Source organism: Rhinolophus ferrumequinum, chromosome 6 (assembly GCF_004115265.2).
Source record: "Rhinolophus ferrumequinum isolate MPI-CBG mRhiFer1 chromosome 6, mRhiFer1_v1.p, whole genome shotgun sequence".
Taxonomy (NCBI): domain Eukaryota; kingdom Metazoa; phylum Chordata; class Mammalia; order Chiroptera; family Rhinolophidae; genus Rhinolophus; species Rhinolophus ferrumequinum.
Genome location: NC_046289.1, coordinates 23,476,293 through 23,503,697, shown reverse-complemented (window position 1 = coordinate 23,503,697; position 27,405 = coordinate 23,476,293). Strand labels below are relative to the sequence as shown.

General features: G+C 38.8%; 2 protein-coding genes across 4 annotated transcripts in view; both read right to left on the bottom strand.

Annotated features, from left to right (window-relative positions):
- The window catches only part of NEK9 (NIMA related kinase 9), a 33,832-nt gene extending 27,580 nt beyond the window's left edge, over window positions 1-6,252 (bottom strand). Inside the window, exons 1-3 of one of the 3 annotated variants that reach the window (XR_004423245.1) lie at window positions 5,178-6,252; window positions 2,266-2,443; window positions 514-569 (exon numbers count right to left, since the gene is read on the bottom strand). Coding sequence is in view for 2 of the 3 variants with exons in the window: in XM_033108788.1 (XP_032964679.1) it covers window positions 514-569; window positions 2,266-2,443; window positions 5,178-5,801 (858 nt within the window). In the remaining variant the exon portion in view is untranslated. The remainder of the gene's footprint in view (window positions 1-513; window positions 570-2,265; window positions 2,444-5,177) is intronic. The other 2 variants (XM_033108788.1, XM_033108789.1) reach the window with 2 other exon arrangements.
- Window positions 6,253-8,965: 2,713 nt separating this feature from the next.
- Window positions 8,966-27,405, bottom strand: part of TMED10 (transmembrane p24 trafficking protein 10) — a 36,348-nt gene continuing 17,908 nt past the window's right edge. Inside the window, exons 2-5 of the mRNA XM_033108791.1 lie at window positions 26,466-26,577; window positions 21,172-21,245; window positions 12,479-12,605; window positions 8,966-12,067 (exon numbers count right to left, since the gene is read on the bottom strand). Of these exons, the coding sequence (XP_032964682.1) occupies window positions 11,946-12,067; window positions 12,479-12,605; window positions 21,172-21,245; window positions 26,466-26,577 (435 nt within the window). The 3' untranslated portion in view covers window positions 8,966-11,945. The remainder of the gene's footprint in view (window positions 12,068-12,478; window positions 12,606-21,171; window positions 21,246-26,465; window positions 26,578-27,405) is intronic.

Below are 27,405 nucleotides of genomic sequence, written 5' to 3'. Positions count from 1 at the left end.
TTTAAAAACACACATACACACACATACACACACACACACACACACACACACACACACACAACAAAGGAAGCTACAACCAGAGGTTATGATTCAACATGATTTGACATCTCTTGCTTGTAGGTTGAGTAGGCAAAGAAAAGTGGTAGGGGCAAAAAGAAAGAGCAGATCACATAAAATAGTTCCAATGTCATTATAAAATATAATATGATGAAACAGACTTGTGGAAAGAAATCCAGGAAGAATGCAAAGGTATAGAAAACTGGGCATACCAGTATGCAGTAATAGAACCAGGAAAGAAAGCCCATAGAGAATCATGATGTGGAGGTAAACCGTTTAGGAAGCAGCTATAGACAGCTTCCTTGTTAGAGGTTTCCTTTCTCATGAATATCAACCAGAGCCTGGAAGGAGTCTGAACAAAAGGAAAAAAACACTCTTCATTGTTGGAAGAGTTAATACAGAACCAGAATGCAATACATTATAATTTTAGCTTCCTTCCATAGAAATGTGAATTACCTCTTCCTCAAACAACTTGTCCTTCTGACGAAGGATTTTGTCATACAGGTTCCCTCCTGCAATTAAACAAGAGACAGGTTTGAATTGCTTAACAGATAAAAGATTGGCTCCTGAATCTACTAGGGTTTTAACAGGTAACACAAGGAAATGAAAGATTCTGCTTCTTCTCCAAAGGAAACTATTTCTTCCCTCTTGGCTCTTCACAGGAGTATAAAATTCTTCCCATCTCTCATGGACTGTATTAGAAATATTCTTCAAACATACCCCTCCCTAGAAGAGGCTCAATACAAAACCAGGAAGTATGACATTTTTGAAAAGATGAGAGTAAAGACCATTCCTAGGAAATTAGAGATTATCTTGACTGTCTTTAAAATCAGATGATTTTCTTTGAAACTCCTCTTAAAGGAATTGTAGTATTTTTTAACTCTCAGTGTGACTACTAGAACATTTGGGTTACACCTGTGATGCATTGTTTTGTATATACAGGTATGTAACATTGACTTTTTTCCTTCTATTTAACACTGAAAAGGTTTCCTGAAATTTAGGGTACACCTTAGAATGTTTCCAGTCATTACTACCTTTATTAATTCACTTATTCCTGTGTAGTAAATCTGAATTTGCTTCTCTCTTTCCTTTATCAAGTACTATAGATTGCAAATGATCATGGTTCATTTTATTTCTTATCTACAACTATAACACTTTAGCCCTGGTTATATTTCACAGCTTCTTTTCCCCCATAATTTAGTAACTCAGAGTTTCAATAAGTATACCATTTGTTCTATATCCTCCTGACCACAAAGGAAGTTAACTACTTAAAGCTTCTGCTACTTCAAAAATCTCTACTATAATCTTGTACATTGAAGGTTGATCAGAACCAGGCACAATCACGATATACAAGAGTGTAGACAATAAAGTTAAGAGTCTAGGAGCTTTCTCTTAGAGATTTAAGTGAATAGCTGGGACCTCTTTAGCATGCAACTTAAGAAAGAACTTTGGGGGTTGGGGTTCTCTTATGTAGTAAGAAGGATAATAGCCAGTACAGTATGTATCAAACATTTGCTACTTACCAAATGTTTGCTATGTTAAGAGCTTTACAGTCATGTAATATAATAACCCTAGGAGGTAGGTACTGTTATCAACAAACTCATATTAAAATGAGGAAGCTGAGACACAGAAAAGTTAAGTTTCTTGTGCAACATTACAGAGCTAAAAAGTTGTGAAGCTCAGGATGTGGGTTCAGAGTCTATTTCTTAACAAGTAGGTCCAAAGAAATCAGAGACTGGATAAATAAGGCCATGCTTTACTATGCTATCATTTTCATTCAGTTATGATCTTTGGACCACTTTTTAACAGGATAGCTTTGGCTGAAGTCAAGATAAATCAGTATCAACCTATAAGATTTCATTAAATATTACATCAAGCCACACTACGCCTTTAACGACTAACTCACGCCATTTCATAAGAAAAAACCTTGAAAAATCAATGTAAAATCCAACTGAACAAGTAATTTGAAAATGGAACTAAAATTACAAGGCATAATTTAAGTATGCAGGGGGGAAAAAAATCACTCCTTTTATTTTGTACATCACATTTTGTACAAACTCTCCAGGGCCTGAACTATTTCTCTTAAACTCAAGACATTCATTTCAAGTTTTTACCACTGTGTATGCCTTTTCTTTTTCTGTCCCCCTCAAGGTGAGTAAGGGCATAAGAATGTATTGCCAGAGGAAGTCCCACTGAATTCCACCTTACCATTACAATATTCCAGCTCAATGAGCAGGGTGGTATTGTCCATGAAGTGATTGTAGTAGGCAATAATATTGTCATGCTGCAGCAGCGCCAGAATAACAATCTCATTCAAGGCGTCACGACGTTCCTTCTCAGACAGTCGGATTAAATCAACTTCCTTCCACACAACCAATGAGTCATCCTACAACACAGCAATAGAGGTATCGTGCTTTTCTCCTGCCTGGCAGCAAGTGAATCCACACATGATCTGTAAACCTAGAAAGAAAACTTCCTAGATGGGCAGAGACTGACTGCTTTTATTTTTTTTTTTAAACAAAACATGAACAGACTTTAAAGGTTCTGTATACAATGGAGCATCGTTATTTACTGCAGGATATTAAGATGCTATTACATTGTTGCTACATTTAATTTGCATGATGTCAATTCCAGGTAAAAATGTGGGATGGAAGTAGATCTCAAAGAATATGTTGAGGGACATTAAGACAGACTGTTAGTCATGATGAGAATTGTAACAGGGCTAGAATGTTGGAGAAATAGAGAACTGGCGAGTGTCACCTACAGCTGACCACAGATGCTTGTAAAATAGAAATACTAAATTTGCCTCTAATTTTATAAAATTAGATTTCTCAAGTGATTTTCATTTACCCTTCCTGGATAAAAGTAAGTCATGCCTAACAGCTCTGGGTTCACTTAACTCATGCTGCCCCATTTTGTAACTCTATCTCCTGTCACTTTTATGCATCATATGTTTTTCTCTATTCATGAAAACTCAACCTGCAGCTCCCAAGATCCATTCACTTTTATATCTCTAATTCTTTACTGACACTGCTCCCCAGACCAGGAGCACCCCCACCTAAATTACTCTCCCCATCCTCTAAAATGGCTCTGCTAGGACTTTAGAATTTTTTTGGGAAGGTCCTGATGAGCTTTCTGCTGTACATCTATTCAATGTAACTATTCCCTTAATTTTCAGAGTGCATACACTGAAACGACACTTGTGCATTCATTTATATACACATACAACTTAAATGCTATTTGTTTACTAATGGAGCCAACTTGTCTTCCCACTGAAATATAAGCTTGAGGGAAAGGTTTGCTTCTAATTAAACCTTCGTAAATTCATAGATCTAATAAATATTTGGTGGATAATGTTACGCAGTTTGGGAAAGTGTAATCAAATTTCACTTAAAAATTTTCTGTAATCAAGTTCAACATAAAAATGAAAAGGATGGGGGCCGGCTGGGCTGTTAGAGCTCCATGCTCCTAACTCCGAAGGCTGCTGGTTCGATTCCCACATGGGCTAGTGCTCAACCACAAGGTTGCCGGTTCAATTCCCGCAAGGGATGGTGGGCAGCGCCCCCTGCAACTAAGATTGAACACGGCACCTTGAGCTGAGCTGCTGCTGAGCTCCCAGATGGCTCAGTTTGTTGAAACGCAGGCTCTCAACCACAAGGTTGCCAGTTGGATTTCTTGAGTTCTGCAAGGGATGGTGGGCTGCGCCCCCTGCAACTAGCAACGGCAACTGGACCTGAAGCTGAGCTGCGCCCTCCACAACTAAGACTCAAAGGACAACTTGAAGCTAAACGGCACCTTCCACAACTAAGACTGAAAGGACAACTACTTGACTTGGAAAAAAGTCCTGGAAGTACACACTGTTCCCCAATAAAAGTCCTATTCCCCTTCCCCAATAAAATCTTTAAAAAAAAAAAAGTCAAATTATAAAACAAAACAAAAAAACAACAAAAGGATGGGCAAGGAGATGTAAAACTCCATTCTAGTCCAAGACTTACTTCTAATTTAAGTGAGCAAGTCACTTAAATATACTGTCTCAGTTTTTTAACTATAAAACAGGAATACTAATGCTTATCTCCTCTTTCTCATATTGAGTACAAATAAGAAAACAGAATACTAACACTAATATCATACATTAATGTGGCATTATGACAAAAAAGAACACTTAAAGATATTCTCTTGCAACCACCTCTCTCCATCTTTTAGCCTTAAAACTACGCTAGTTTGGAACACACACCAGAACTCCAGATGGCTCATTGATGGATGAATCACTTTCAATAACCCCACCATAGTCTCACATTAAATGCTTAACTATTTATTCTAAAGCTAAAATTTTAAGACGTGAATGATCAAAATCAGTTTATGGTTAGTTTTTGTAAGTAGAGTCACCACTGCAGAGTTTTAGATCAGTCTTCATTCTGAACTTGGGGGTCAGCGATCCATGAATCTCTTCAAAGGATATGTATATGTGCAAATGTGGACGGGGTGATTATATTTACATTAGGTTCCCAAAGGGGTCCTTGTGCCCTCTAAAGTTAAAAATCAACGGCATAGAACATACCGAAGAAGTATTTCCCAGGCACAAACGCTGCTGGGTAAACGATCTCCCTACTCTTCAAGAAAAATTTCCAATTGAGTGTTCACATCTGAGCTTAAAGAATGGCAAAGATGGCAGAATTGCCATTGATGTGGGAATTTTGAAGCTATGCCCGTCTTCTCCACCATGACCTTGGAGAGCTGAGAGGGAATAACTTTGGCAACACTTTAACGTGGACCACTTTATAACTTACAGTTTGCAAAGCACCTTTGTTTGAGTCTCAAAATAACCTTTAAGAATAAAGATTATTTTAAGGTAGTTATAACTAACCCATTTTATAGATGGGGAAACTAAGGCTAAGAGCAGTTTCAATGACTTGCTCAGTTCCCCGGGTTAAACAAAAACGACCAGTAAGTAAAACCAGTGATGTAACGAATCCCTAGTGCCGGGGACTTGGAAGAGTGGTGGAGCGGACCCTGAGACATATACCCTGCGGGCACCCAAGCACTACGAGAGGACCAGTCGCAAGACACGGGGAAAGCGGGGCTGCGGAGGGGCTGGGGCGGCCGGAACTGGGGGCCGCTACCTCCGTGCGGCGGTACAGCGTGGCCTCCCCGAAGGCGCCGCGGCCCAGGACGCGGATGGGGATGTAGTGCAGCTCCTCCTGCTCCGGCGCGCCGCCGCCGGCTCGCGGCCCCGGACTGGCGCTGGGCCCCGCGCCCGAGTCCCCGCCACTCCCGGACTCGCTCCCGAAGTCCGAGATGATGGAATCGCAGTGTCGTTCGTACTCGCCCAGCACCGACATGGCGGCGGCCGCAGGACCGGCCTGCGTGTCCCTGGTGGCTCTTGCAGTGCTGTGCTTCTCTTGCTTCAGACGCCTTGCTTCTCCGTCAGCCCTGCACCCCGGCGAGGTTCCATGGTGGCTCCTTCCCCCTGACCCGGAAGCGGTTCTGGGTACTTCCGGCCCAGCAGGGTTTTCTCCGCCTCCACTGGCCCACTTGCTTAGTCTCGGCGCCACGGCTTTCTTCGCTTTCCACCCGCGTGGAAAGTGAGGCCTTCGCGAGGGTTGGCGGGTGCGTGGTAGCGAGCACGTGGAACCGAAGGGCTCTGGCAGGAGCAAGGAGGTCACCGATGAGTCTGTAAGACCACTTCCCTGATCCCTGGCCTGGTCCCCAGACAGCTTCCAGGTCCAGATTTCCTCCTGTCTCATCTTGGCGACAGGTCTATCTGAAGGGCAGTGACTGGGCAAGCAGGCCCTTCCAGTGTTGCACAGCGCGCTTTGTTTAGAGAGTTATTACAGTAAGCCGAAATACTTGCCTCCTGTCGTCTCAGTCAGTGCCGTTATTTCTCCCAGAACTACTCTAGGTCCCTTCCTCTTACACACAACTCCAAAAATATTTTGTCAACTCTCCTGAAACTCTCTCTTCTCTTTTTCCAGACTTAACGTTATTCTTCAGCGCGTCTTTCCAAATCTGTAACCATTTAATCTCATGGAACATTCTCTGAGCGCTAGGTACCACTGTATTTGCTGGGTGGGGAATCCACAATAAGATAGATGCTCCTTTCCCTCAAGTAACTAGAAGTATTGCAATACAGTCGAAAAACGTGTTCCATTAGTTGTGACTAGGCAACTTCACATCTCCAAGTTTGTTTTTTAATCTGTAAAATTGTGGGAATCTGATCAGAGATAACAGCACACATTTATAGTGTGTGTTCCTAGCATAACGCTAATGTTTTCTTTCCATGTATCATCCCACTTAATCCTATTGTTCCCATTCTATAGAAGGAACTGAAATACGAGAGGTTAAGTAACCTGCTCAGTGTTACACAGCTTGTAAGGGGAGCTGGGAGTCAAACCCAGCAATCTGGTTCCACATCTCTTTCCTAGAGCAGGATATGTTGGAGCGAAGAGAAGATCATGTAGCCTGAGGCTAAGATACATGCTGGGTAGAAGGAAGAGAAGACAGGTCCTCAAATACAGTTTCATAGTCTGGCTTTTCCTGTGGGCAATGGAAAATTACGGGAGATTTTTAAGCAGGGGAGTATATGATTAGTGTGACTGTCCCGATTTGCTGGGGAAGTCCCAGTTTACCCCTTTTTCCTCCCCAGCATAATTAATAGAGCCTTCTTGCTCAAGTGCCCAGCTCAGACAATAAACAATATGATCACCTTACATTGAACAAAATTATATTTTACAAAGAACTCTGAGGACAATGTGGAGAACAAAGAGGCAGGGAGACCAGTTAAGAGGCAATTTATATGCGAAAAAAAGAACAGGCACTGAGGTACTATCAGTGTTAGTGGAGAGAAGATCCAGACTTAAGAAATCTAAGGAACATTTAGACTTTATGATCAGTTGGGATATGGTTGGTGTAGTACATGTATAAGAGTCTAGGAGACCCTTGCAGGGTTTTAACTAGGTGGCTAGTTATAGCACATACTGAGTACCAACTTGTGCTGGTGCTGGGTTACAAGGGAGAACAAAGTAAACATGGTTCCTACTCTCATGGAGCTTACAGTCCATATAACAGACAGATGAGGCAATTATATGAATAATTGTGCATAAGTTACAGGGTTATTATAAAGAAAGTACAAGTATTATTAGGACGGGCATCTTTCCCAGCCAAACTTGCTGGGTTAGTAAAGGCTTCCTGGAGGAATATCTAAAATATTGTCAGTAATGGCTAAAGCAGGGAGATCATTCCAGATAGAGGCGATTCCATCTACCTCCTCCTATTGATTAGATGGCATTTTGAGGATAAGTATTGCTTATTTATTCAGGTCTACTCCAGAGTTTAGCTCAGCATATTAAACAGGATATTCCATAAATGCTTTCTTGAGTTAAAAAGAATGGAAAAAGCTGTTACTTAAAATCAGAAACGCTGACTTTCAGAGAAACTGAATAATCGGCCAAAGCTTAAAAATTCATTTTCTGGCATCTTTGCAATGAGGAACTAGATAGTTTTCTGTAACAGCCTGGTATTGCCAATTGTTCTAGTAGTATAGTATGCATAGATAGAAGCTCAATAGCCCTTTCCATCTTAGAGAAGACAGAACAGAAATACTCATGCTCAGTTCTTTATACTGGATGAAATGAAACTACGTATCTGACCTTTGAATAGTCTTAGTAAGTCCAGAAATACTACAGGTATAACTGATTTTTTAAACAGCCTCTCATCAAAAAAGTTATTTCCATGTTATATTTTAACAAGTGAATAGTTAAGATGCTACATAACCAAAGTTCCCACTTGTGAAGGCAGATCCCCAGGGGCCATAAAGTTACTATAAAGACAAAAGAATCTACCCAAGTCTATACCCTTCACTGTCCAATGTGGCATCTGCCACTAGCTACATGCAGCTCTTGAACACCTGAATTAAGCCTCGTCAATGCAGATGTGCTGTAGCTATAAAATGCTTTTCAAAGACTTTCTATGAAAAAATAGAATAAAACATCTCATTTTTATATTGACTACGTGGTGAAATGCTATTTTGGATATATTAGACAAAATATATTATTAAAATTAGTTTTACTTTAATGTGGTACTACAAATGTAAAATTATACAGAGTGGTTCATGTTATGTGGGTGGGACACCATTGCTGCAGACTGAACAAATAATAATTGGCAAAACATGTACTACCATTTAACAAATATATGATACTGTTGAGATTATTAAATTTAAAGTTCATTTGTCAAGTTGCTGAATTTATTCATGTTCTCTAAAAGTAAAATATCAGTGAGAAATAAGACATTTTTGATGTTAAAATATTTATACTCAAATGTTGGGAACCACTACTTTGCATAGATTCACTGACAAATTACCTGTTTTTTTGGGAAATGCAGGTGGAGGGTGAATAAGAGGCCAGCCAATGAATGTGCAAAGCACTTCAGGTCGACTCTTGGAAAGAAGCTTTATGAAAAATGTCCAACTGCAAGTAAAAGGAAAGGAGAAAATGGCCTTTACTTGCTGGAGTAGGGTTTTGCATAAATGTGAGGGGTCAATAAAGCAAGTTGTGAGGGGTTCTAAACTGGGAGGGGTATTTTAAGAATGGAGGGCAAAGGAGAAGACTTTCTGTAGGAATAATTCCAATACCAGTTTCCAAGAGAGAAGCTACAGAATAATGCCTGGCTTACAGAGCCCTGTTTGGTCTTTATGAAGATGTATAATTATTATTTTCATATACATATATACATTTATAACATATATAAAATATAAACTATTACTAACTCACAAAACTTTATCCATCTGGAGTAAATTATGGACAATATTTTTTCTCTACTTAATCACGTATAATTTGCCATACTTGAAAACTGAGGAATATGGAGGAATCACTGCCAATCCAGACAAACAGTAACAGAAAAATACACCTAAAAATGGTTTCTGCTAGCCTTTATTTGAGAAAATTTACACAAAAGTCCCCATCCAACTCTTACAAGTGAATCTGTATAAATGCCACATGCCTCTTTCCATTAAACAAACAGAAAAATTGCTTATGACAGCGTTTATGACAATGGTATAACAAATATTACTTAAACTGCTTCATTCTCACCTGTATTACACAGACCATGTTGAATAATAGGCTCAAAAACAGAGGAAACGAGGTAACATCCTCATTTTTAAAACTGATTTGCCCTTGCACTAGCCTTTTATCGAAGGCAAGTAATTTTACTTTTAGATAAAATCAAGGTGTAATACTAATGAACTTTAAACCAAAAGCACAGAAGTCCAAGTTGGTAGTTTTGGCATGAGTAAAAGGAAAGGACATGAAAGAATTTCACTTTCACTGTCACATTTGGGAACAAAAATATCAGCAAAATAAAATATTCCCCTCTTTTATCTTCTTTGACATTTTGTCAGAACAGAGTACTATAATCTACTGAATAGCTTTCATTGCTTCTAAAAAGGGGAAAGGCACCAGTCAGAATTATGAAACAGTATCTTCTTAGGCTAATAATACAGAATTTCACCTTTAAACGTCTAAGGTTGGATCTTAATCCACAAATTTGGTCATTTTCTTCCCTACTTGGAGGCATCCTTTGTTGTTGAGTATTTGTAATACCACAGAGAGACTTTCACAACATCTGCTGCTCTTTTGCAAGGTTTCAGCTGTCAGGTTCTCAGAAGCAGTACCAATCAATTCTTACCAGCAGATGGCAATGTTGCCCAAATTAATGAAAGAACCACTTTCAATGCCACACCAGAAATTCATACAGGGAGTCAAAGGGAGAAGAAAGAAAAAGGGCTTTTGGGTTCACAGTAGCTGGAACATTAACAGAACAGCCTGAGATTCTAACAACATAACTCACTTCCTCCTCCACCTTTGTACTTCTATCCAGGTCACCACAGCAGTGTGCTCTGTTAGTTCCAGGATGCTGCTTCTTAACCACAAGCTGCATGGCCCTAAGTCCTGTAATTGCCACTGCGATTGGACAAACCCTGTAACAGTCAGCAGGGCTAAAAAAGAGATTACAGAAAGGACAAACTCCCACCTCCTTTCCTGAGAGAAGTGGGGAAATATTCATAATATTTTTCATAATTGTTTACAAACATGGTCATTTGTATCCACGTTCTTATTTACATTAGTATTGGCCTTTAGGCACCTCATATTCTCACAGTGATTCTTGGCTTTGCTTTCACAACATGTATTCTCAAGTATTTATTCATGATCCCAGATGCGTTATTTTTTTTATACCTCATATGTCTTAGGGGGACACATAAGAATAGGAATTAAGTCAGTGACTGGCCATGTAAGAAGACTTGGTAAATTTTACTACTTTTTTCCTTGGTAGAAGTTATGTTAAAAATTCAAGCAAGCACATATCTGACAAAGGACTTAGATATATCTAAGATAAATAAGGAACTCTCAAAAGTCATTAGTAAAAAGAATCATCTAATTAGAAAATGGGCAAAGGACACGAACAGATATTTCACTGAGGAAGATACAAAGATGGCAAATAAGCCCATGAAAAGATGTTCAACATTAGTCATTAGGAAAATGCAAATTAAAACCATAATGAGGTATCGTTACATACATCGATCTGAATGACTAAAATAAAAAATAATACCGCAAATACAGGTGAGGATGTGGAGAAACTGGATTGGTCATCCATTGCTGGTAGAAACATAAATAGCACACTCACTCTGGAAAAAGAATAGAGCGGTTCTTACAAAAATAAACGTGCTCTTACCATACAACCCAGCAATTGCCCTCTTGGGCATTTATCTCAGAGAAATGAAAATTTATATTCACATAAAAACCTGTACATGTATGTTCACAGCAGCTTTATTAATAAAGGCCAAAAACTGAAAACAACTCCAATGTTCTTCAATGGGTGAATAGTTATACTGCGATATATCCATACCATGAAATACTACTGAGCAATAAAAAGGAACAAACTATTGATACATGCAACAACTTGGATGGATTTCAAGGGAATTACGCTAAGTGAAAAAAGTCAATCTCAAAAGGTTACATACTGTATGATTCTTTTTATATAACATTCTTGAAATGACAAAATTAAGAGAAATGGAGAACAGATTAGTGGTTGCCAGAGGTTGGGGCTCTGGGGGGAAGGAAGGGAAGTGGCTGTGGCTATAAAAGGGTAGACAAGGGATCCCTGTGATGGAACTGTTCTGCATCTTCAGGTGGTGGTCACACAAATCTACGCATGTAATAAAGTTACATAGAACTAAATACACGAAAAAAGTTCAAGCAGTTGAGCACAAATATTTTAATTCTCTAAAAGGAAATTTTCTTTAAGAGTTATCTACAGTTCAAAGCTCATTTCTATGAGGTGTCAAATCCATCACCCTTTTAAGAGACATAAAATTTGAAAAGATAAAATTATGAAAGGATATCACCAGAAGCTACCTAAACACTTCAGCTAAGGGTTAAGATAAAGTTAAGGGTGTTTTCAGACGGAAATCCAAAGAGGACAATCAGAATGAAATGAGTTCCACATGGTCATACAAATCCTGGTAAAGGAACTAAAGTGGAAGCCCAAGCTGGTGAGCAAGTGTGAGAGGAAAAGAAAACCATGGTTCGAAGAGATCACACGAGGAAACCCAACTGGCTTTGGCATTATCTAGGTAACCCCTATTTTTTGTCATAGGTGACTCTAATAATAGTCCTACTGTTGCAAAACCAGTCCAAATCCTATCAAGTTAAAAAGAAGTCCCTCACTGACTTGCTGGGTGTGGGCGGTGACCCATGTCCTCCCACACCAAGAGAGATCAGTTCTGGAAAGAAAGTTCCAGCGTGCCTTGATGGTGCTGTTGGTAGGATGCCTTCCGCCGGCACGTCCCAGTGATGTTCTGCTGGCTGAGATATTAGGTGGGAGGAGAGTGGGCCTGGTTACTCAATTAATTTCTTGGCCTTGAAGAAGCGACGCAGGTAGAAGACCTGCCAAGTGGCTAGTCCAATGAGGCAGAACATTGAAAAGATGCTGAAGTACAGGACCCGAGTATTTGTAGACTCTAAAAAAACAAAAGCGTTGTAAATGTAATGAAGTGAGGCTCGCAGGCTAAACAATGGCCATGGGGAAAAGACAATTAACTTCACGCTGTCCCTAAGCCTAACAGGAGGATTTCAGATAGCTTTTTCTTAAATCTTCATTTTTCTACACGTAAATGTTAAAAATTACAGGGATTAGTACTATCAATTTGATACATGATAAGCTAACTGAGAATAGGTCAACTGCATATCACAGAAATTTCTATTCCCTTGAAAATCTAGCAAGGATCATTTTCCTGTAGCAACAATGCCAAAGTAAGCAATTATCTTTCCATACATCCCACCTTTGGCAAAACTGAGACAAGGGTCTCCCAGGATTTAAAGTTTGGGGATCTGATTCACTGATTGAGAAATGAAAGCTGCCTTCCCCTCACCATTGGTATCACGCATCTCTTCCTCTCGCTTCTTCATGTAGGCAAAATCATTCACGATAGATTCGGAAAGGTCTTCTAGGCGCCGTAGCTCCACCTCTAAAGGTTTGAGCTTCTCAACTTTTGCAATCTGGAAAAGAAAGAAATTATGAACCCACTCCCTGAAGAAATTGCTTTGGTTAAAAACACAAGACAAAAGAGGAATCTTTTAAAAAGTTTCACCAAACGTAAAATCTCTTTTGTCATCATGCTAACATATGGTATTTTAAAGTTTGGGCTTCTTCCCTTCCCTACAAGTGTTTATAGGTTTCCATTTCAGACTCTTTTTACACTTCAATTTTGATTAAAATCTCCCTAGAAGTACTACAATATGGTAGGCTGTAAAGTAAGATACATTATTTTCCCAAGATTTCTGACTTTAATAAAGCACTTCACCCTTCTACTCATGTCTAAGAAATACATATTATCAGCATAGTAAGTGTGGAGTCATAATATTAGTCAACTGTGGTTTTAGAAGAAAAACTACCAAATTCCCAAAAGGGAATGTACAGGAATAAGAGAATAGATATAACTATAGCATTAAGATAATAACTCAAATTATGAAATTGGAAAATTCTGGTTTGCTCATTTAAATCCGCCAACAGCTTTAGGTTTACAGCTCCACAAGCCAGGTGAATCCTAGGTCTGCTAAAAAAATTGCATTGCATTTTTTATTTTTAGAATGACACTGCCATTCTAAAAACAAAAATCTCCAGGGACTTCCCAGTATGCTAAGGAATGAAGGATGTGAGAAAGAGATGAACTGTCTTCCTTTCTCAATCTAGACATCTGTGAAACCCCCGAAGATATGACAAGAGCAAGGATTTCATTATTCTAATTGTTTTTCTGATCAATCTTAGATTATCATATGCTTTAAAATGGGGATCTACCACCAAAGCTTTCCAGATGTTAAAATTCATACAACCGTTGCTCTTAAATTTTTCCATATAGAGAATTCTTCAAAAACTCTTTTTCTACATCTGCTTCTTTACTCCCTGTTTACCATACGTTATCTACAGAACTCTCTACTTTTTTTTCCCCTCTCTTGTCCAATTCACCTTCCTGTTCTTTTTCTGTTAAATGTTAACAGCAACTAACATGGAATGAATGGGAAGAGTTTCAGGGTTAAATGTTCTCTTTGCCTAGCTGTATTCCTCACTAAACATGTGAAGAACAGGACAAAAGTTATTTAAAATAAAGAATGCTAGAAACTGCTGTTAAGATAGGGATATAAAAATTGAGTTGATATTTAAGGTACATAAAATGTGGTGATAGATTTGCAATGATCCACCAAAGATATCTTTTACTGGATGTACATTTTCTTACATTGTAAAATGTTGGCTCGAGTTAATGGTACAATTGACAGCTGCAGAACAGAATAAAACTAACTGGGTATAACATTTAACCAGTGATTAATTAATGCATCGAGCTAATTCTCCTGGTTAAATACCCAAATGCCAGGTTTTGTCATTAACCTAAAATATGTATCATGTATTTCATATAGAGCGACAGAGCAAAGGAATTCCCCAGGAAAAAGATACAATACAAGAGAGAGAGAAGCTGAACCTTAGTCTGTTTAATGTTTTCCCTCCTGGTCTATACTTCCCCCTCCAAAGCTTCCTGAATGAGGTAGTATAAAAACAATGCTATGATACTTCTTTAGAGATGAATGATTTAAGGTTCCCTAAATAGAAACTTACAAAAAGAACTGGAAGTGAAACTAAGGTTGTGCCTCTGCCAGATGAAAATAATATTTTTAAAAATTAGTTTGAAGACTACTTCTTACCCCCTCCCCCATTTTTTCTTCTTTTTTTAGTTAAATGACAATAGCCCAAAGGCCTAAAACCCAAAACAGATGATGGAATAAAAATAAATTTGGTACTGAAGTGGCATTTGTAGATTAGAGCCTGAAGTACCTGTTCCCAAGGCTTTTCCTTTCTCGTGTTTCACTTCCTTTTTAGTTGTAGAAGCAACATATAAATATGTTCTCCTGCCAAAGAATTTAAACTATTCAGAAGCAAAGGGAACAAAAACAAAAAGCCCACCTTCACAACTCAATTCCCACATCCATACATTCCTTCTCAGAGCTAACCATGATTATGAACTTGGTGTATATCTTTCCAGACCTTGTTAGAAGATACACACTATGCTTTCGTATGTATATAAATATACATAGAAAATAATCAAAAACTGTTTATAAATGGGAGATCATAATGTGTATACTGTTCTATGGCTTGCTTTTTTTTTTCATTTAATAAGCTCATTCCAAAAACTTCAGTGCTTGCAGATTCACCTCATTCTTAACTGCTGTACAGTCTCCATACTACATACTGTCTAGTTGTCATTCAATTCCCCCACCCCTTTCCTAGTATAGGTCCTACTGCAGACTCTATTCATAACCAAGCAGCCCAATTTCTATTGCCCAAGTCAACTGTATTACCTCAATATCCCTATTCAATCCTGTCCTTAATTCAATAAATTATTTTCATATTTCTGAGTGGGATGAAGGTCTCTTTTCCTAAAAAAAAAAAAAAAAAAAAAATCTCTGCCTAATAACTATCTTTATTCTTGATATTAATTTAAGATCTAGGAAACTTAAAAGAATCACCAAGAGACTAAAACAATATTGAAAACCAACTTGCTACTTCAACCATCTAACACGTGAATATTCAATGGCAAAAAAATAATAATGGATATATTTCTACATTTAATCTAAATCTAGAAATCAAAACAAATGTAGAAAGGATGTTTAATGTTTTTGTTTTTTTTAACATTTAAGACCCTAACAACAATGCTTTTTTGAGTGCTTACTATAATGCAAGACACCAAGACAAATTATGATTTCTGCTCCTAAAAGATCAAAGGCTGAAGGAAAGACTCACATAAAAAGTTATAACCATAATATAAGGCATTACGTATTAACTTCTATAACAAAGGCACACATTAAAAGTGGAATGGAAAGAAAGTAGCATGAGATTAATTATAACTGAAAGGATAAAGGAAAGCTTAACGGGAAGTGGGTAAGTTGGATCTTCACAAGTTGTGTAGGATTTTGAAGGAGACGAGAGAGAAAGACATTCAAGGCTTACAGGAACCTGCAAATCAAAACGTGGAGGGAGCACAGTGCAGGCCGTGTTGGGGACACCACGTGTAGTCTAGTCCTAAGTAGTCTGACGTGCATATATGCACGTGCATGCACACACTTAGGTGTCAACACACACACGTGCGTGGGGGGTGGAGGTGGATAATAGCAAATACAGAGCTCAAAAGTTAGGTTGGAGCTAACCTGAGCAAGAGGATGAGGAAGGTAGTACAATGAGCCAGACCTACTAGCACATACCCAGAATGTGGTACTTTATATCTTGTAATCTCCTTAATCCTCAAACCCCATATAAGGTGAATACTATTATTCTTCAATTTTTCAGATGAAAAAATTAAGGTAAGAGTGTTAAATTACTTTCCCAAGGTCTCAGAGCTTGGTGGAGCTGGGACTGGAATCCAAGTCTGAGTTTACATTTTATTCTGTGGGAACTAAAAATTTGATGAAGAAAACCAGATGAAGAAAAACCACACTAATTTTTTTTTTTAATTAAAGTTGACGTGAATGAACTATATTAGGCAACAAGGATCTGGGTAAGTTGTCTAGTTTATTAGTCAAACTTCCTAGGTTTTATACTGTTGTTCTAATTTTTACAGACTAAGAGAATAAAATTTTAAAACAAATTATCATAAGTAGTCTCAGGAAAAACCCTCTTTGCTTGCCTGGGACTAAGCATTCAATGAGTATCATCAAGACTTTTTATCATAGCCAGTATAATAAGCTAACAAGAAAACCTCTATCGAAATCCCCACTGACTGTTGTACTCCTCTAAATATCTGATTTAATGTTCCAAATGTCCGTACAAATGTGAATTTCTACATGTTTCATGAAGGCAGGCTTATTCATCGAGTGGACTTCTCTCTTCCATAGCTGGAAGGATGGTATGTGAGTTGCCCACAGCCTGACAAAACCAAAGCCTATTTGACATAAGTTCTCCACTAGGGGGTAGCATTCCCCGTGTAGGTTGCCTTTAGCTGTTAAATTAATCAAAGAATATCAGATCTACAAGGGACTTCTTTTATAAATGAGGAAACTGAAGATTCCACAAAGTTACTCAGTTCTTTGGGTGGAAGACCAAGACTAGCAGAACCATGGTCTCTTAACTCCCTACCCTGAGTCACGAAAGCATTTATTCAGCATCAGTACTGCCAAGCTCTGCTTCAATCAACATTCAATCAAAACCAAACCCCTGACTTCGAAAAGCACACACTTAGTGTCTCCAGACCCTACTATCTTTCAACCTTAACCATGAAGCTTCCTTTAACCACTCCTGTCCGCACTGATTCCCTCTTACCTAAAGCACCGGAGCACTTAGGCTGAGCCACACAATTAACACTCAATCGCATATTGTCATATTCACCTTGTTCTGATTTTTATCCTTTTCCGCCACATTAGTTTCGGCCCTTGAACTCAAGGAAATTAAAGCGATGTATACTTTGTATAGTCCCACAAACCTAATACATGGCAAATACTTACAACTGACTTGTTCCGTCCTTTCTATGCATTCTTCAAAGGAGCCAACTTTCTTGTAGCAGATAGTAAGTGCTGCTGGTCCCCTGAAGCAAGCGCTTCCTGCATGCTAAGAGCACTCTGCATCTACTCAGCGTTTCACTCAGCAGTCATTTTCAGGAGGCCCACTGCCTAGGAGAAAGTTCTCTCAACCATGATATCTATCACTCTCATCAGTAGTGGCAGGTACTGTTGGGAAAAGCTAAAAGTATAAAGCTTTTCCTTGCCTATGTACAACACCTCCAAAATAACTATAATTACTCTTCTTAAATTATATTCAAATCTTCCCCTCCTCTAACGATGATTGGAATCTAAAGAGTTCAGAGTAATAATGTAATTATGCCAAGGAAAGGCATTAACTCTGAAAAATACACGTCAAACCAGGTTTTAGAGAATCACTAGATTCTTTTCCTTGCTGGAGCATTGAGACTCAACTAAGAAGCTTCTGTGATAAGCCAAATTTAGTCCAATTACTTTGTTACCTCCACACCCCCCACCACAGCCCCTGGAAATTTGAGAAACACAGCAATAAATGTGGAGACCATCCAGTCTACCACAGTCAAGATAAAGAGGACAGAACTACCCCCAAGGACAAGTCTACTTGCACGTGGGGTATGTGAATCATAGTCCTCTTCACAGAAGAGGCACAGGTCACCTCTGGCACAGGTCACCAATGTGCCAGAATAAGTCCAAATATTGCCAATCTTAGGGCTAAATGAAATTTAGTAAGATCCTATTTACTCTGTCATAGCCAGGTGGCAGTTTGCAGAAAGGGCCGGAGAAGGGAGCTAAAATCTACTGAATTGACCAACTATGTGTCAGATGCCTTACCCATATTCTCTCATGTAACTTCGGTCAAGGAAAGGATTTTGGATCTAACATGTTTCCCTGAAAATAAGACCTAGCCGGACCATCAGCTCGAATGCGTCTTTTGGAGCAAAAATTAATATAAGACCCGGTCTTATTTTACTATAACATAAGACCGGGTTTATAATATAAATATAATATAATATATCATATAATACCTGGTCATATATTAATTTTTGCTCCAAAAGATGCATTAGAGCTGATGGTCCTGCTAGGTCTTATTTTCGGGGAAGCAGGGTAGTACATAGAACCAGAGTTCCTACTTCCTGGGGGAATTCAGAGAAACACCTTTTAGAAAGTCTTCAGCTATTGCTCCAATGAGGGCAACTGTGTTTTTCGTGTATCTGTTGATAGCCAATGACTGACTAAAAGAACGGCGAGGCAAAACAGGATTTTCGGCCAGATGAAATGCTGACGTCCACAGCAAAGGGCATATACAGCCCAAGAGTCAGAGACTGTGTCTGATAGCTCCTTCTTTGTGGGACAGTAATTGCCTTCATTCCCACAATTGCACAACTAGACAGTAAGTCCCTGCAAACAGCTGCTCTAGTTCACAGACCACAAATTAAGAAGAAATGGCTCAACTGACTACAAAGATGGCTCTCTTTGATGGGCAACGGATAGTGGTGAGAGGTCCTTAAAATACAACAGAGGGAATCAAAAGGCTTTATTTCTGAGGACATAAGCATTCTTTCTTTTTTAAAGATTCAAACAAGACTATGCTTCTTTACAATTTGGTAACTGTCTTCCAAATAGTATCATCTTACATTTGTATTATGTTTACATAGCAATTCCACATGTATTAACTAATTAAATCCTCCATAACAATTTAGTAGGTAGTGTGGTACTCTGCCCAGCTATTAAGATATGGATTACTACTGAATTTTACAGGAGCAAATGGGATTTCAGAATTATGAAATACACAATGTGAGAGAGAATGTTGGATGTGAAGAAAATTAGAGAAATGTGCCACCTTCCTGAGCTAAATACTGATGATAAAGGGCCCAAATCCTCTGGAGACAAAGTCTCTCCATTATCTGAAGGGCCTGAAATTAAATGCCTCAAAACCTCTACATATGTTCAGTGCTCACTGGTAATTAACCAGGGAAAGAGTGGTTCTATTATCCATTTTCTTGTCACAGGCATTAGCCCAGAGACAACTAAAAGCTTTCTAAGGTAAGTTCAAGAGAGCCCAGTCATAGATTGAGAAAAGGAATGGTCTGTGGCCTGTGTCATAACCCCTTCTCCTGTCTCAATTTGGTCTGCTTTTCCCCTGGGGGGGTTGGGGAGGGGAGTTACATTGCCACAGAAAGTAGTGGGAGGAGTTTCTTGGTTAAGAAACAGAATTTAGAGCTGTGTTGTAACCATATACGTAAAGGCTTAGGACAGTGCCAGACTTCCAAAGCAGGAAGCAGCGCAAAGGAAGCGCTGTGGTTTGCTTTCTGCTAAGGATTCCCCTATTGGGTTAAGCAAAAGGTCAGGGAAGATAATGGCCCTTTCCCAGCGTCAACGAAGTCCAAGGATGATGGAAATTCCAGGAAGTATAAGGATTCTAAAATGCTATTCGACAGTGATGTCCACAACATTTTATATGTAGACTCACAATAATACCTCCTATTTTAGAGAACAAGCTATGTCTGATGTCTAATCAGGTAGCCTGTTATTTAATGTATACCACTAATGATAACCGTCACACGGGGAATAATTTCACATAGTGGGAATTCAAAGAACAGTCTGAGGATATAGCAGCGGTAATCAAAACTTGAAAATGATCTTACCTATTCTTCCACCTCGTAACTACAATATTTTCCTTAGTGTTTCATACCTCACAACACCACTTTAACATATGTTATCTTAAATATAATTAAGATTCTTCTAAATCATGGAAGTTTAAAAGGATTTTTTTACTTTACTCTTAAGTTCATCCACTAAAGAGGCTCTCGATGCTTGCCTTCTTTTCATTAATCTACCCTGGGGACCGAAACAAGCATATCAAAGTTTCTACCGGGAACTGTGTTTCATTCACTGCTGCACCACTTGCTCCTGTTTACTGCCTACAAATAACTCAATCTAGTTTTGTTCACTTGAGCACCTGAACTAGGAAAATGAGGGAAGACCTGAAGGGCTGTTACGGCACTACTATTTCCTGTGGCAGAATTAGCCAGTCACTTCCAATCTTCTTCCATTTTAATGAATATTCCCTTCCAAATTCTGACCAAAGATAGAGCAACTTCTGTTCCATCGGTCCTAGAAAATGCTCTTAAATCACTTGAAACAACTTTCCTTGCTTATTTGGTTTACATTCTTCAAAAGCCATTTACGTTTCAAACCTCTTCTTCGTGCCCTCAGGTACTGTTGTAAAGACTCTGATCTCAGTAAAAATACTCTTATCTTACTGTAAAGATCAATCCTCCAGTTTTAAATATTGTGGTTTTTCAAAGGTTTTTCAAATGGTTCTTGATTTGAAGAACCATTCTGTGCTGCCCCCAAAGTCTTTCATAATAGAGATGACAGAGGCTCAGGCCCCTTCCACTTATTCTGTGCAACCTGCACCTCTATACCCCCCAAATAAATGTCAGCTTTTAGTCTCTGTAACACTTCCTGTCAGCAAACATTTCTATTCATTATCAGTATCTCTAGTCTATTGCAGTTTTTCTTCCATCTTCTTCTCTTCCTTAAAAGTTTGAAATTATTTTTACTAAAAGCTATTCTAATTATTTTGTTTCTCAAAGGCAGCACAGTTGCTCAAGTCTAAACGCACTGAATCCATGCCCTAGATATACACAGAGCTGTCAGTCTGGGAATAAGTCCTAGGAATTAAACACCAATCACATTTCTTAACGTTGGACATTAACATACAAGTGAATTCTAGCTTTTAAAGGTTATAAATATGTATCTGGTTTCTGTCTCAAGAGTGCTCATGGTGAATATGCTTGAGTGTTTTATCAGACCAGCACTTCTATGGGACAGCTGGTTTAGTCATTTGGCTGACAGCACAGCCAGAATTATTGTTCAAGGCTGTTAATACAAATTTTTGTATCAATTAAATTTTAACTGGTTGTCACATGACTGCTGAGAAAACCACAGCCTTCTGGGCAAAGCACAGCCTGCTGGCCTGACGAGGTCACAGAATCCTCACAGCACAGAACGCTACTGCCTCCCCGGTTACAGCAGGACATACCTCTTCGTAATTTTTCGCCTCCACTCCATGCTTCATGTCTAGGATCACGAGTTGGTCAGGTAACCGCCCTGTTCCTGAGAAAAAAATCAAAGGATTCATTGTGCGGAATATTTAAAATTCCGGGAAATCACTCACCCACCCTCATTCTCCCTAACCCCTCCCCTCTCAATAGAGGGAAATAGCCACAACTCCTCCCCCTACTCAGCTGCAGAAAATTCCTGGCTCTGGCTAAAATCGCAAGCATTCCGGACAAAGCCTCTGTCTGTGTGGGGTGCCGGAAAGCAAAGAGAACAAGCTGCTGGCAAACATCTCTAAGCAGGGGACACAAGATACTGCAGCTGGAACTACAGAGGAATAGAAGAGGCTTCTTGGAATAGGAACTAAAACTCCAAAGTCAACACTGTAGTATAAAACTGACTGGCACATACACCAATAGATAGTGGGCACCAACTTAGGCTGAAAAGTACATTTCTACGTCTGAAAAGGCTGTCCTGTCAAATTCTGAGAAAAGGATTATTGGGCATATACAAAGCTTGGATTTACTTAATACAAACATGACTACTGAACAGAACTCAAGATTTATCTAACATTCCACTTTAGTTCAAACACTTTGGTCAATGTAAGGCCATTTTAATAGGTAAAGAAAATGTTATAGAGCCCTTTAAGAGAGAACCGCCCAAGAAAAAGCTTGACAATAAAGTACAATTCTCAGGGATGCTTCTTATAAAGAGAAATGTCTATGTGGGATAGTAGGGTCAAAGAGCATTGTTCATACTAGGAAAGGTAGTCTGAATCAGCTTGATCAAAAAGGAATTCTAATCTTAAATCAAATAGGAGAAAGGGAAAGACGCAAAGAGCCCCCAGAAAATTGCTCAGCCCCAATCCCCTGGAACTCACCTGAGTATTTATAAAAACTGCCTGCATGAAATTAGGAGTTTTGGGAAACAGTGCCACTTAAGCATTGGGGTTCCTGAGTCTACAGGCCACAGAGAATGGTACAGTACCGTCTGCTGCCTGAGAGATGCTAGAGGTTTTCTGAAATTCACTGAAGTCAATTCAGTAACTACTAATTGAGAATTCACTGGGTGCCAAAACTGCTGAAAATTGTAATTTCTGCCTTCAAATAATTCAGTGGGGATTAAGACATAAAGACGCATAAAAGCTACAGTGAAAATGCAAAGCAGTATAAAACTTTAAGAAAAAAACTGTTCAGATAATCTCAGCTATGGAGCAAAGGTTAGAGGAGGGAAGACATCAGTTGTGGACAGACTGTACTAAAGAGGGAGCACTTCATGTTGAGTAACTATTGCGTACCCCTGAAACTAATATAATATTGTATGTCAGCTATATTTTAATAAAACTCTTTTTAAAAAAGATTGAAAAAAAGAGGGAGAATTGAAGTCAGGACAAAGTACTCTAGGCAGAAGTCAAGCATGGGCAACAGCTCAGATATTGAGACGAGTATGGCACATTTAAAGGACAGTAAAGGTCTTTTGGATAGACTAGAAAGATCAATTTGAAAGCAATAGAAGTTAAGACTGAATTGGTAGGATCAAGCAACTAGGACAAGCAACTAGGCACAGATGCCTTCTGAGCATTAAACTAATAAGTCTTCAAAACCAAACCAAACAAAAAAAGTGGCACCCAAAGAGGTCTCGTCTTCCAAATCCAATATGTAATCCTGATCAGAAATGTTTCCTTCCTGCTCATTTAAAAAGTTGTGAAATCCAAGCAGCTCACAACCCTACCTCGTCCAAATGATCCAGGTATTCTCCTAAAAGAGACCATTTCCACTTTCTCTCTGTTTGCCACAGCACAGCACGAGCATTATTCAAGCACAAGTGAAACCACAAAACCACACAGCTCTGGCTGGTCTGAGTTCAGAGCATTCTATGGCTTATCCCTTAGCTGACATCATGGCCATAAAGGGTCTCCTTTATAAAAAGACCCGTCAGTAATTTCTCTCTGCATTTGCCTAGCAAAAAGACAATCTTTTAAAAGGTGCTCCCAAGACTATAAAGGTACCAGGTCTCCACGTCAGAATGAACAGAGAAGACAAATGAAACCAGAAATTGAGTGCTGAGTGCTTGCTGTAACGTGTGTGTGTATACACATTTATACATGTTACATATATTATACATTTTAAAAAGTTAGTTCCTAGGCATCTACATGCACAGCATCAGCATATACGAAATTCAGAACAAAAGATGTGTTCAGGGTTATATTTAGATTTAGCATTAAGACTAGGGTAAGGTTTAAGGTTAGAATTAGGGTACGTTACTGGCTAGGTTTTAGGTTAGGGTAGATTAGGTTAATTTTAAACCCTTCAAAAAGTTTCAAATTGGGAATGTAAGACATGTACATGAGACACTGAAATAACACAAGGCTGTGTGTAAAAAAACAGAGGGTGCCAAAAAAATGTATACACATTTTTAAGAAAGGAAAAAATTGTATTAAGATTGTAATACAATGAATGACACTAGCATTCATTTGATTAACACCATCTTTTGAGTGAACGTCATACTACACATTGCTACCGCAATTCAATTCAACTTCAAAAGTAATACATACGGTGTTTCCCCGAAAATAAGACCTAGCCGGGCAATCAGCTCTAATGCGTCTTTTGGAGCCAAAATTAATATAAGACCCGGTATTGTATTATATTATATTATATTTTAAAGACGGGGTATAATATAATATAATACCAAGTCTTATATAATGTAAGACCGGGTCTTATATTAATTTCGGCTCCAAAAGATGCATTAGAGCTGATTGTCCGACTAGGTCTTATTTTCGGGGAAACACGATAGATAACATCTCTTAAAATGTGTACATTTTTTTGGGACTATTTTTTGGCACCCCTGGTATATACTCAAATGCCTAAATACCTAATCCAACCAGTAAGTGATGTGCTATTTGGAGGAAGCCACATTAACCTCCTTGCTGTTTCTGAGACATGCTCAGCATCTCAAAGTGTTTGCTGTTTGTCCAAAGCCCCTCATTACCACCTGACTTACATTTATTCGTTTATTGTCTGCTTGCTCCAATGAAAATGTGAGCTCCATGAGAGCAGAGACTTGTGTTTTATTCACTGCTATATCCCTAACACCTACAACAGTGATTGATATATAGTAAATATCTGCTGAATGAATCAATTGATTAAGAAACTAAGCAGGCTAGATTGTTGAGGGAAGTCCTCTAAAAGAACTAAAGGTAAACTCATGTTTATATGGGAAGAGAGCATTCCAGCAAATGAATAAACGCGACACGTTTAGAGGGCAGAGCAAACCAGACTGGCTGGGCCTGATGAGTGGTAAAAGATAAGGCTGGAGTGAGCATATAAAGACTATTAAATGCCATGATACCTAAAATCTCTTCCAGCTCAAAAATGTGATGATTCAAGGTTTCCTTCTATAGAACAGGAACGTTACTGCCACTACAGAGAAGGGAACGCTTTTGAAAAAGGACTGACATGGTGAAAGATGTTTTAGGAGATAAATCTGGAAGCAGTATTTGGATAATATTAAGAACAGGGATCTCAGTTAGAAGGCTAAAGATACAATTCATGATTTAAAAAAATCAAGAGTTCGGATTTGTGTAGTGACAGATACAGAAGATATTTTGAAAGAAGTATCAGCATAACTTGATGACAGACTGGAAAAGACAAAAATAATTTCAAAAACGTGAGCCCTAGTAACTGGAAGAATGGTGGTGATGTTGATGAGAAGGGAACTAGTTTGAAAAAGGAGTTTATGAATACAGTCTTAGACAATTTGGCTTTTAGTTAAGAGTGGCACAATCATGTGGAAATGTCTAGAATATTGTTGAGAAATCTTGGAACTGGCAGGAGTGGGGGCAGGGAGAAGGATATCAGTCATGAAATCACTATTAAAGTCCTTTAATTTTCTATTTTTAATCTATTATTCCATTTCCCTCAGGCAAACTCCCTTAGCTTTTAGGTTAACTGAGTCAATTCTTGGTTAATTGTCAAAAGCAACAAGTTGATCTGCTATTCCTGGACTCTATTGGCACTGTTGGCAAAGGTGCTTGCTTGCTCTTCTTCTAGGATCATATGTTCCGAACATTCTATAAATACAAAATTGCCAGAAGTCGTTTTGCTACCATGCAGGAAAAGCCTAAGAATAAAGTCAAATGGAGGTAAGGAAAGGAAGCACTGGGGGATAGGTAGGGTTCCAATGACACTGTTAAAACCCTAACATTCCGCTGTGCCTGAGGTCAGTACTACATAGAAGACTTCCGGTTCAGAGACAAATGGTCTTTCTCTTCATTCTCTTTAAGCCAGTTTGAGTTATGTTTTGGTGTCTTGCAGCCCAAAGGGGTCCAAACTAATACAAGTATAACTGCATACAGCACTTAAAAGAGTCTAGTGTCCTTGAAGCTAAAGAACAGGAAGTGGAAGGGAATCTGCTTTTTCACCCATCATTGAGCACAGAAGCCATCAAGTAATCAGCCCAAAAGTTACTATGGGATCTTGGCCTTGATGTGCACAGAAGAATCCATAGCAAGATGTCAGGACTACAAAATAACAAGTGCTCTGAAAACCAAAGCTGCTTCTGACTTATTTGTCAGAGAGATCCTACTTCTAACCCTTGAGAAAATGTGTCACTAGCACATAAATGCACTACAGAAGGCCGTCAAGTAATGTCTCATTCAACCTCGTTCTGTTATGTTAATGAATGCTGTAGGAACTTAATTCTTGCTTATATATCAATTAGCCTATGGTAAAATTGGTTTCATTATACAGCGTTTTTTTGTTTCTTTTGTTTTTTAAATAATCGCAAAAACCAACATTATATTTTTATTTTAACTTTTTTACTTTTTTTATTTTAAGTGTGTTTTTCCAGGACCCATCAGCTCCACGTCAAGTAGCTGTTTCAATCTAGTTGTAGAGGGCGCAGCTCACAGTGGCCCAAGTGGGGATTGAACTGGCAACCCTGGTGTTACGAGCATCGTGCTCTAACCAACTGAGCTAACCAGCAGCCCCCATTATACGTCGTTTCTGTTTAAAGCTGCAGAAGCTATCAACAACATTGAGGACTTACTGTATTTTCTAGCATCTATACCATATTAAACTTAATCATTCAAGCCAAGTGTGTCACAGCATTCAAGAAATGCCTATTCCTGCACAAGAATGCTATTTTCTCTTATATGTGCCTGCACCCCAGCAAATGCAGTTTTCATCTCCTCTTCCTGCCAGCCCAAAAGAGAAAGTTCATGCTCTATTTAACTTGAAAGAAGATGTTTAATTCAGGGAAAACATTTCGATTACTTACCCTTACTCTCAAAACACACTTCGAACATGTCATAATCTTCAGTGGTAAAGGCAAATTTCCCCTTGCTTGCATCCTCCTTGGAGTACAGAATATGGCCAGCCGAATCTGTTATCTAAAAGTAAGAACAGGCAGCAAATAACACTCAGGAAAAAAGCTTGGAGAAACATAAAGAAACACTGTCTATAAAAGACAGCTGACATCTCTCATTGTGACGACTGTTCCAACCATTCCCAAAGACAGGGATTGGATTAGAAGAGAAAATCCAAATACAGCAAATTTCATTCAAACTGCCTATCCGCACTACAGGCAAAAATCTATTGCCACTATAGAATGCCAGTTGAGATATAAATTGGGTTTAGTACCAAAGTTTCACTTTATAGAATGTAGACCAGTATCATTCCCTAGAAAGGGACATGTCACAACAATAGAAGTGAACAATTACCAAAAGAATATACTACCAAAGGAGAAAAATACATAAGAACACATTTCTTTATAAAATAAATCTTGACGGGATTGAGGTGGAGGTAGGGAGTGGAAAGGGGACACCTGATACAAGAAGAGAAGGAAGAGAAGGCATACATAGAGAAGAAAATCTGGTAGATTTATTCCCGCAAATGTCATGTTAATTATATCAAGGGCTACAAGGGGTGAGAGAGAGGAGGGTAAGAAAGAAGGTTCTCCTAAAAAAGACATCCCTGGCTTCCACAAATGATCATTCCTTTCCTCTAGGTTGTTAGCTTTAGTTCTCCAAACTTAAACTGCTCCATTCCTAGAGAATGGCCTGTAAGCACAAACGAAGTGGCATATGTTGGTAGTGAACGGTCACCTATAAAGAAGGGAATGATAGGGTAAAAGACAGATTGGATCTCAGGCTTCTTTCCTAGAGCACATGGCTGTCTAAGCAGAAAGCACTTTTCATTACCTGAGAAAGGAAGCTACT